Below are 11533 nucleotides of genomic sequence, written 5' to 3'. Positions count from 1 at the left end.
TAAAAAGTTTATGTGACAATTATTCTCATTTTAACATATGGGAAATCCTATCTTTTATATAATCAGATGTTTTAGTTGTTAAAATTTTTATGAGTCCAATATTATTTTCTTGAATATGCAAATAAAATAAATGAGATATGTTAATTAATCTTAAAACAAAAAATTATAATTAGGTTCTTAAAATAATTCAAATATTAAAAATAAAACATGATTAAACATGTTTTATACTCCAAGCTTCGAATAATATACTTTTGAATTTAAATTCGTTAAATATTTATATAATACATAGAATATATATTTTTTTTAGAAGATATATAAATAATATATATTTTATTTTTTATTAATACAGAAATAATTATAATAATTCATATTATCATATTTTTTACTTACATTTCTTTATATTATTCATATATTTATTCTGTATATAATAGCTATAATAATGAATAAAACTAATGTATATTTATAAATACATTAATGTAACAATAATTATACTATTATTTTTCATCTTATATATTATACATACAGCATAGCAGTATTATCATGCTTTAATTATCTTAATATATTTTAAACGTATAACTGTATATTTTTATTTGAATATAAAGTGAGTTATTATTCTTACTGATTCATTTATATCAAATATATTTTCATATATTTTCTACACATACATATGAAATATTTTTGTATATATATTTATTCGATTTACATAAATATATCAGAGAATGAAAAATATGAAATAAGAAAAAGAAAATAAACAGCAAATATATATCTTCTTATAATGAAAAATTATAATGTCTTTCATTTGTTTTAATATATCTTTATTAATTATATATGAGGTATTAGTTTATATTTTATGCATTATTTCTATATAAAGAGAATATACATATATAGGAAATGAATTATTTTATGAATTATATTGTTAATATTAATATTTCATTATTAATAATTTTGCAGTTACTTATAGTACTTTATTTTTTATATGTAGTATGCACTAATAAGCAAACACAAAATATATATTCCATATAGCTAAATGAATTTTACTCTAATAACAAGAATATTTAGTTCCAAGTCATTATTGAACATATTATATTAATATAACATTTATTAATTAATAAAATTTACTAACTAGAAATAAAACCGTCCAAAAATTAAATATTATCTTTTTTATATCATAAACTTTTAGATAAGTTAAATTCATAAATAAGAGAAAATAAACAAAAAAGAAAACAAAAATTAAAATAAATAAGTATATAATAAATGATGTAATTCTTAAATGTTTAGAATATATTTAAGTAAATAAATGTTTACAAGAAAAAAGATAAGTATACTTGAAAATTCTGAAATTCATAAAAATGGCCAAAAAGTTTCACTGACCTTTTAATATAAAAAATATATCTTATTACATATTGGGAAATAAAAATAATTTTAGAAAAAATTGCAAATAAAAATGAAAATCAATGAAATTAATAAAAAAAGAGAAATGTATGGAATTACATGTATGTCATATAATTTATAGATTATTAGAACACGCAGAAAAATGCGCAAAGTAAAAATATCAAATTATTATCTTTCTTCCTAATACACATTATGGTTTAGCGTAATTTCAAGAATATTAAATTAATATAAGTCGTGATTAAATTATGAAATATGAAAACATTTATATGAATTATATTGTTATCCAAAATTACCACAAAATATTAATAGAAAATATAAATTTCCGCATTGAAGAATAATTCTTTAAGTCGGAAAAGTTTAATAACTTTTAACATATTTTATTTGAAATAAAAAATAAATTGTATCATATTTTTTAATTGATATAAAAAATTAATATTTTTAAAAATTCATAATCACCATGTAAAACATTCAAGCTTAAAAAAAAAGATTTTCATATATAATACATATTATGGACAACTAGGTAATGTATCAGAATTTATAAAACGTGGTATTAATAAAAATATTTTTATAAAGCTAATATTTTAAAGATATACTTAATATAATATATTCAATATTTGCACGAAAAATTATAATATCATACTATATATTTATATGAAATTATATTTAATACTTCTATATGGAAGGTAAAATCCACTTTAAGTAACAACTGTAGAAAACATTGTTATAATAAAACATATGTATGTTTATTCCTTTTATCCACTTTCCTTCCTTATATTAACAGTTCTTTTAAAAATATATATTAATTAAAAAAAAATCGAAAAAAATTAATCAATGTATTTTAAAATATTGCAATTACTGATAACAGGAATAAAGCTTAATTGAAAATTATAATTTTCACAGATTATTATACCAAAATAAAAAAAATATAATTCATTTACCTTAAAAAAACATATTGTTCTTTACATTTGATAGTACGATATAGATTCTACATTTTAAATATATTACAGCCTATAAATGATTGAGAATGTTATAATTAATGTATCATAGAATGATGTACAAAATATTTTTTTCCTAATTACCACTATATTTATTATATTATTATAATTACTAATGTTTTATAACAATAATATATTTTTCGATTGTATTATTACAAAATAAAAATTATTAATAAAGTTTCATTGTTAAAATTTATTATTATTAATTCCATATATAAAACAATATATTCTCTATATTCTATACATTCCATATTCTATATAAAGTCTATAATTTGAGATATAAAAAAATAATATATTACATTCATATTTTATTTTTAAAAGGATTAAATAAAAAATTATAAAAATACACTAATATTTAAATAATTATTTTATATATTTTTAATATGCATCAATGTATACAAATTACATTTTTCTAATGCGTTAATTTTTTATAAAGAACATTTATATAAATATTTCATAGTATATGTTTAAAGTTTCTTTTCATATACTCTGTTATAAAAAACATAACATTTATATTTAATTTATTTTGTTTTTAATAAAAAAATACTAAAAAAAAATACAAATTATATAAATAATTATAGTGTATCGTATATGTAAGAGGATATTATATTACTGTTAATTGTTTTTATGTTGAATACATTACAACATTCAAGATTTATAAAATGGAGCAAAAATTGAATATTAAACTTTTTATTAAAATTTTTACGTTTATATTTTTATGTAGGATATGTTATTTTTACAATTATGTGGTATGATAATTTTGTTAGGGAAAATTTGCGTTATTCGTACATATTCGTTTAAGTTTTTTTTTAAATACAACAATTTTACATGAAATTATTTATTCTTTTAAATGATATATAATTACCTTTTTTCAGTGTACATTTAACAAACGTTTGGATGAGATGCACAAATATGGAAGAAATGTGCATATGAGGACTTATCGATTATTAGCAAAATGTAAACAGGATAAGGATTCAAGTATTATAGGATTAAAACAAAATATAACTAATAATGGAAATAACGAAAAAAATGATATATGTTATAATGAAAAAGGGACCTCAACGAAAAAGGAACAGCCATATGAAAGTTCATTAATGAATAGCAAAGGTCATAAGGAAGATTTGAAAAATAAATCTTGTATATTTGAAACAAAAAAATATTCTCATATGGAAAAGAAGATATTCAAAGAATTAGATTATGTAGATTTTCTTAAAAACAGCAAGACGCTTAATGATAAGACATACAAAAAAATAATAGGAAAAAAGTTAGTATTCAGATTTTCTTTACCTGTATTATTGTTACTGTTTTTTATAGCAGTAGTCATAGCAGAATTTTCACTGGGATTTTCAGGTAAAGATAGCTTACTGTTAAAGCTTGGTTTAACAAAGGATCTTTTAGAATCGTGGGCCAATAATGGTACTATTTCGTCCATTCTAGACACATTAAAGAAGTTAGAGGGGTTTTGGAAGCACGGTACTTTTTGGGGATCGGGAACGTCATGTAGAGTGTGCACAACAACGGAAATAGCTAGTGAGTGCGTATTAGGACGATTATTAGGTCATCTGATATATTTCATTCCTTTATTTTTATTAGGTATTACTCTTATATTGGGAGTTGTTTATTACCATAAAAAAGTCAAAAAATACAAAAAAATTAAGTTTAGGAAAAGGTAAAATAAATAGTATGCAATATATGTATTTCTGTAAAGTAATTATTATAAAATAATAATCGTAATATCTTTGTATATTTATTTATTTTAACATATGCATAACTTCTTATATTTTAAAAATCAACCTAATTATTCGTGGCTTTTTTGATACACAATATTAAATAATATGTTATTAGTTTTTATGTGAATTTGAATATTTGATATTTTTTCATTTCTTATTTTAATGTATGACTTTATCATAATAATATATTATTGTTAACAGATACATTTTAGTATTAAAATAAATTTGAATAAACATACATATATACACGTTAACTTTTATATATAATAGGACAAATCATATACTTTTACAGAATTCAAGTGCTAATTTATATTTAAACAATATGAAATGGTTTTGTATTTTTCCTTTTTATTGGTCTAATATTATTAATTTTTGATAAAATTAAAAAAACTATTATTTTTTTTTTTTTTTAAATATATAAGTCTGTTTTTTGTATTTAATGAAATGAACTGTTTATACTCTATTTCCCGGAAATATATATACTATTCATTAAAATTAACTACAAAAGTTATGTTTTTATATATCGAAACTTATATAATAAAAAAGATTAATATTTTAATGCAAATAGATGTAACATATAAAAGTAAATAAAATAAATTATCATATTAATATGTATGATTCATTAAATAAGAATTTTGTTTAGTATAATATATAATGCTATCAAAACTATGTAATGAGTAAAATATATGAAAATGTTATTAACTAAATAATATATATAAATAAAAAAAATGTTTGAACAAATAATTCGTTTTTGGGGGATCAAGTATAAATTATATGTATAATATAAATAGGATGTAATATTCTTTTTAAATAACTTATTTTATGCATGTTAACATATGTATGTATTTAGAGGGGGAATTATTACTTGGATTAATAAGAATAATGAGGGCATATGAAGAAAAATATATATCTGGAAATCATGATAATGTAAAAGACGCATATAAATTATATAATTTTATTAACAGGTTATTTTATTTAAGATATATATTATTATAAGGATATAATAATGATTAAAGTCTAAGGTTATAGACAAAGAAGGGTAACATTTTTACAGTAAAAATATAAAAGGATTATGTATTACTGAATAAATACAAACAAATTTTATATTGTGATTGTAAAAATATTTTTACCATATCTTAGAAAAAAATATTCAAGATAAAAATGTGAAATACATTATATGTATAAACATTTAACATTTTTCGTTAAAAGAACAATATATTAATATAAATGATGTATTTACAACAATATATTAACTCAAAAAATATTGAATATTCATTTGAATAATAAATATATTGTAAGACTGATATATATATATACATATTCTTAATACACTGTATAGTTATATACAATGCAGAAAACTGAATATATTATGAACAATAAATTATTTGTACATCATAATTTCATTTTATAACGTATTTCAGACAAATATATATATAACTAAGAAACAAAGAAGACTAAAAGTATATTCAGAATCAGTGAATCTTTGTAATACTGATAAATTCTTTATATAAGTAAATATTTAGTAAGTTTTTTTTATATATATAGTGTATATTTTTAATAGTTATATATATGTATTATTATGAATTCTTAAAATGGATTAATGTGTATTTTATATGGAAATATTTACTTTAAACAAACAATTGAATTGATCAACTCATCATAAAAATACCAATGTAACTATGTCAATGCTTATGAAAATGTTGCAAGAACACTATAAATCGCTTAAAACACATAGATATAATTATGTTAATTTTTATAATTTTTTTTTGGAAATTCAAAAATAGTATTAAATATTTAACTGTTTTTTAGTTTTTTATTTTGTTAATTACTTCCATAAGAGACTAATATTTTAGATATAAAATGAAATATTATAATGTTAATTAGTTACCATAATATTTTATACACATAATATGTTTATAATTATTTGTAGTTCTGTTATTGTATGTTAAGATCAGAATAATTTAAACACGTCATATGTTTTCTCATAAATATATTTTTAACAGAATACTATTTATTTATGTTAATTGTTTAATATACATTTGTACATTTTGTACCTAACATGCAAGTGTAAAAAAAAATAAATAATAATTAATATAATTTTTTTAAAACTGTCAACATAAAAATTACTAAATCACATATTTAAGTAAATTTTATAGTTATTCTTTCCTATTTATGAGTGTATTATAACTTTTATATTATTCTTATTTTAAAATTTATTTTATTTAAAATATAATTAAATTGATGAATTAGCATGAAATATATTAATGTTATTTTAATCTTCGTTATTATTTATTTCTTTTTTTCATATTAATATTTTTTCTATATATATTTATAATTTAGAGAAAAAAAACTGTATTTGACTGTTAAAAAACATTTTATATAGAAATAAAAGCATAAAAAAGCATAATCAAAAATTCCATTTTTCAAAATTTATGATGAAAAAAAAAAGATATTTTTTATTTCCCTGTAAAATATGTATTCAATTTTATATGAAATAGTAAATTGTAAGTTATATTCTCTGGATAAATTATAAGGTATAACAGAAGATAATTATTAAAGTATCAACTAAAGAATATTATATTGTTTATGTATTACAACAGGTTGTAAAATTTTTTTTTTTTTTTATTTTTTATTATTACTATTATATTTTTAAAACATAAAATATTTTTTAGCGATAATAAGCACATTTTTATAATTATAATTGTATATATTTATAATTATTAAATGGAAAGTATAATTGAAATTAATTATTATTCTTCTAATATTTAGAACAGTATAATATCTCTATTCTATAGGTTACATATGGTAAATAAAAAGAATAATTTTAAATATTAAGAAAAAACATAAGTTTTTTTTTTTGGAATTTGATTTATAGAAAAATTCATTTTATAATTCTTCTAAGTTAAATAATTAACTTATACATTTTGAACACATATGAATAAATTAAAATTATATAAATATTATTAAATTTAATTATTTATAAATAATTTTACTGTTAAAATTTTATAATGGCTTTCTAAATGTAATTTCTTTTCTTTTTTTTTTGTGTATAAAGTAAAAATGTACCATAATTTTATATATTTTTTTATGTTTTTATAAAGAAATAACAAAAGGAAAATTAAAAAAATAAGCTCAGTAACTTTTATTATTGCTGAAGTATTATATTATTTTTTATTTTTGTAGTATATTGTATGTATTGCAGTATTAAGGAACTATAACATGGAAAGAAAAATTAAGTTACGCTTTTTTATTAAAATTTTTACGTTTATATTAACTTGGTTATGTCTTCTTTACAGTGATATGGTATTATAAAATTTTTTTATTATAATTTTATTATTCATATTTTTAATATTTGTTTTTATTAATTATTTATTTTAGAATGAGATTATTTATTTTTTATGTAACAAATGATTAATTTGTTTGTTTAGAATATATTTGACAAATCCTTGGATGAGAGAAACAATTTTGATAGAATGTTATATACAAGAAATTATCGATCACTAGTAATCTATGAAAATAAAATATATTCCAGTTTTGGAAGGTCAGAGAAGGAGATACCTTATTGTTTTAAAAAAACGAATGAAAAAAATTTTACAATTAATTATGAAAAAAGGAACAAAAAAAAAAGTGAACATTCATATAAAACGTCAATAATTAATAATAAAGGTTATAAGGAACCTATGAAATGTAATAGTAACATTTTTCATAGAACATGTTCCAATTTCGAAAGAAAATTTTTAAATGCACTTGATAAAATGTGCTTTTTGAAAAAGATAAGGATAAATAATGATGAATCTTACAGAAAATTAAAAAATAAAAAATATAAATTGCGACTTGGTTTACTTTTATTAGTTTTCTTGCTTGTGTTAATGATACCCATGTTAGATTTATCATTCACATATGGGGGACAAAAAAATGGATTATTGGGTACATTAGGGCTGTTATCTGTAATTGTTACAAAAAGGTTTGATTTACGTATTATGGGTGGTGATATTACAATAAGTGGACCTATAGCAACATGGTTTGGCCTAAGTCAGAAGCATTTTGTAGGAATTGAAACAGCAGTGAGTATTCTCTTTTATTGCGTGCCTTTCTTTATATTAGCTATAATACTTATAATAGCGGTTGTTTATTACTATAAAAATTCCATAAAAAATCAAAAAATAAAGTTCAAAGAAACATTCTATGAATAATATGAAATGTGTCTCTTTTTGTAATGGAGCCTTAAATATAAAATAATATACATGATATCATTAGTCATATACATAATAAACACACCCATAATTGTTTATATACTATAAATGGACTTCATTTATTCTGATTACTTTATAGGTAACAATAAAAAAATATGTTATTATTTTTTCTATGAATTTCACTATATAAGTGTTTTCCAATTTGTATTTTAAAATATTGCATCATTTGAATGAAATATCATGGCTTTATATATATATGTTTTTGTAATTATGTATATTCTTAAAAAAAATATGTTTGTTTGTTAAGATTAATTTAGAATAGTATAATTCGTATGTAGTTTTATTGAAGTCATGACTTCACCTCTATTTTAATTATAAATAGATGTTCTTATAATTTATGAAATTTAGTATAATGATTATGGAGTTATTTATTTTAATAAAAATACTATTAGCATTAAATTAAAAATAAATATGTACTGTTTTCTATTTTTTGAATTAAAATAGTATATAAATCTTTGTACCTATATATAATTTTTCTACTTTTTTATTTTTTAATTCGTTCCAAGGAATTATAATATTTTATATATAGAAAAATAATATAAATTTTTATTTATGATGATTGAAATAAAATTTGGGGAATATATTATTTTTACAATTATCATTATAATATTTCCAATACTCAAGGAAGAGTAATACATGAAAAAATATATATTTGCTCTTAAATATGCTTTTAATAAAATGTTGTTATATATTTAACCTGATATATTATAAATCACATCTAAAATATATTCATGACATTATATGATTATAAGTGAATATATAAAATATAATATATTATTTCAAAAATTGGCAACACAAAAATTACTAAATCATAAATCTTTGTAATTTATAATTTTATTCTTTCTTATATGTTATATGAAAATTCTAAACTACATATTATTTTTATGTGTAAACTCATTTCATTTTAAATATTTTTATATAAGAATAAATGTATGAAATATTTTTATTTATACTAATTTTACTAATAATTCTATCTTTTTCATATATATATATTTTTTTTCTTTTTTTATTAATATATATTAATGTAAATATTTTGAATTAAAGAAAAGAAGAAAAATATTAAGCATAGAAATTTTAAAACATATTATTTAGAAATAATAACATAAGTTAAACTTAATTAAATATTAGAAAATTATAAAATAAGATATAAAAATGAAAAAATTACTTGTTATTTGCATTTTAAATGTATATTTCTTTATAGATTAGATACTATGTTGCAAATTCAATACTTTAATAATATTATAATCCAAAATAGTAAATTTTTGTTTAGTTATCATTTAAATTATGTTTAATAGCTTATATAAGACAAACAGTTGTTGGTCTACATCTTTTTTGTTTTTGTCATTACTATTATTATAGTTCTATAATAATACATATTTTTTAAAAATATTAATTGTTTTTTCCAAAATTGTATGTTCATATATTAGAATTATTAAATAGATAACACCGTTGGCGTTAGTATTTACTCAATTAATATTTAGAACAGAATAATATCTCTATTCTATACAAAATATGTTATAATTAAATTCAATTTTTTAATGTATAGAGAAATCATATATTTTTTATTATTTTAAGTTTAATTTGTATTAAAAAGAAATTATTTAATAATACTAATATAATAAATTATTGATTAATGAATTTTGAATACATATAAATAATTAAAATTGCAATATTTAAATTAATGTTAATTTTTTATATATAGCATTAATATTAATATTTTACAATTCATTTTAAAGTTATTTTGTTTTGTCTATTATGTAAAATGCGCTATGTTATATACATTTAATATTTATTTTAAGATAAATTAATAATCATTAAAAAAATAAACATATCACCATTTGTTGTTGGATGTATATAATGTTTTAATTAGTATTATTTTTAATGAATATATTGCAATATTAATGTTGTATATCATGGAACGAAAATTCAGGTTACTTATTTTTGTTAAAATTGCATCGTTTATTATTTTAACTTGGACATACTATTTCAAGAGGGATTTGGTATGATAATATTTTATATATTTGTATTATTTATAAATTTAGGGTTTTACTATTAAGAATACACTTTTTTCTAATTAAATTATTTATTCTTTTAAATAACATATATTTACATTATTTTTTTAGTGTATGTTTAACAAAAATTTTTATGAGATCCACAAACTAACTGAAAAAATAAATGCAAGAAAATATAGATTACTGGGAAAATATAGGCAAGGTAACAATTTAATTATTGTAGGACTAAAAGAAGGAATATCAAATAGTGGAATGTGCATAAGAGAAGATTATATTTATAACGAAAGAGAGACAATAGGAAAAAAGAGGGAATCAAATAGAGATACGTTAAATAATTCTAGAAATAATAAAGAAGCTACGAAAAATAAATATTCTGTATTTGGAGGAAACAGATATTCCTATTTTGAAAAAAAAATATTCAACGAACTTGATAATAGAGAATTTCTTGAAAAGAATAAAACAATTAGCAATAGAACATACAAAAAAATAAATTTTAAAAAACGTAAACCACGTTTTTCTTTAGGTTTATTTTTTTCCATATTGATTTTTCTGGTACCTTTAATAGATTTATCCCTTTATTTTGTGTGTGGAAAAGATTTATTAAGTACGTTAGGTCTTTTAACCGTTAGTGGTGGTCATGAAGGTTATTTCCCTAGAATAGAAGATGGGGCGTTAAAAAATTTATTAGGCTTAGAAAATTATATGTTCAGGGAAGCATTAAGAGTTTCTACTATTCTAAAATATTGTATTCCTATATTTATAATATTTGTTTTTCTTGTATTAGGTATTGTTTTTTATTATAAAAAAGTTATGAAATATGAAAAAATAAAGTTCAGGGAAAAATTAAAAGAATATTAATGAATATATTTTTTTCTGTAAAGAATTATTTAATATGAAGTAACAAGCCTACTATCTGTAATGATTTACTTAATAAACATACCTATGAATGATTGTATTTTGTTGATGAATTTAGGTATGCCTAATCCATTTAAGAGTTATCAGTTAAATTTATGTTCTTATTTGTTTTGTGAATTTTTATGTTTTAATATTTTTTAATTTATACTTTAAGTTCCTCTTGCAGAATAAATATATATTATAGATTAAAGTGCACACATATGTATTTTTAATTAGATTATTATTAGAAATAAATG

The 11533-nt window shown here is 18.4% G+C and overlaps 3 protein-coding genes across 3 annotated transcripts; all 3 read left to right on the top strand.

Annotated features, from left to right (window-relative positions):
• Positions 1 to 3049: 3049 nt before the first annotated feature.
• On the top strand, positions 3050 to 4060 carry PmUG01_08012800 (fam-l protein; the record flags this gene model as incomplete). Its single annotated transcript, XM_029004294.1, has 2 exons — positions 3050 to 3136; positions 3263 to 4060. 2 exons carry the CDS (start codon positions 3050 to 3052, stop codon positions 4058 to 4060), a joined length of 885 nt encoding a protein of 294 aa, XP_028860997.1.
• A 3276-nt stretch (positions 4061 to 7336) lies between these two features.
• Positions 7337 to 8310, top strand: PmUG01_08012700 (Plasmodium exported protein, unknown function; the record flags this gene model as incomplete). The annotated part of the gene is made up of 2 exons (XM_029004293.1): positions 7337 to 7420; positions 7546 to 8310. 2 exons carry the CDS (start codon positions 7337 to 7339, stop codon positions 8308 to 8310), a joined length of 849 nt encoding a protein of 282 aa, XP_028860996.1.
• A 1961-nt stretch (positions 8311 to 10271) lies between these two features.
• PmUG01_08012600 (fam-l protein) lies at positions 10272 to 11240 on the top strand (the record flags this gene model as incomplete). Its single annotated transcript, XM_029004292.1, has 2 exons — positions 10272 to 10370; positions 10494 to 11240. The coding sequence occupies 2 exons, from the start codon at positions 10272 to 10274 to the stop codon at positions 11238 to 11240; spliced, it is 846 nt and encodes a 281-aa protein (XP_028860995.1).
• Positions 11241 to 11533: the final 293 nt, after the last annotated feature.

Source organism: Plasmodium malariae (assembly GCF_900090045.1).
Source record: "Plasmodium malariae genome assembly, chromosome: 8".
Classification (NCBI taxonomy): Eukaryota; Apicomplexa; class Aconoidasida; order Haemosporida; family Plasmodiidae; genus Plasmodium; species Plasmodium malariae.
The sequence above is the reverse complement of the archived record's forward strand: the minus strand, read 5'-3'. Positions and strand labels throughout refer to the sequence as shown.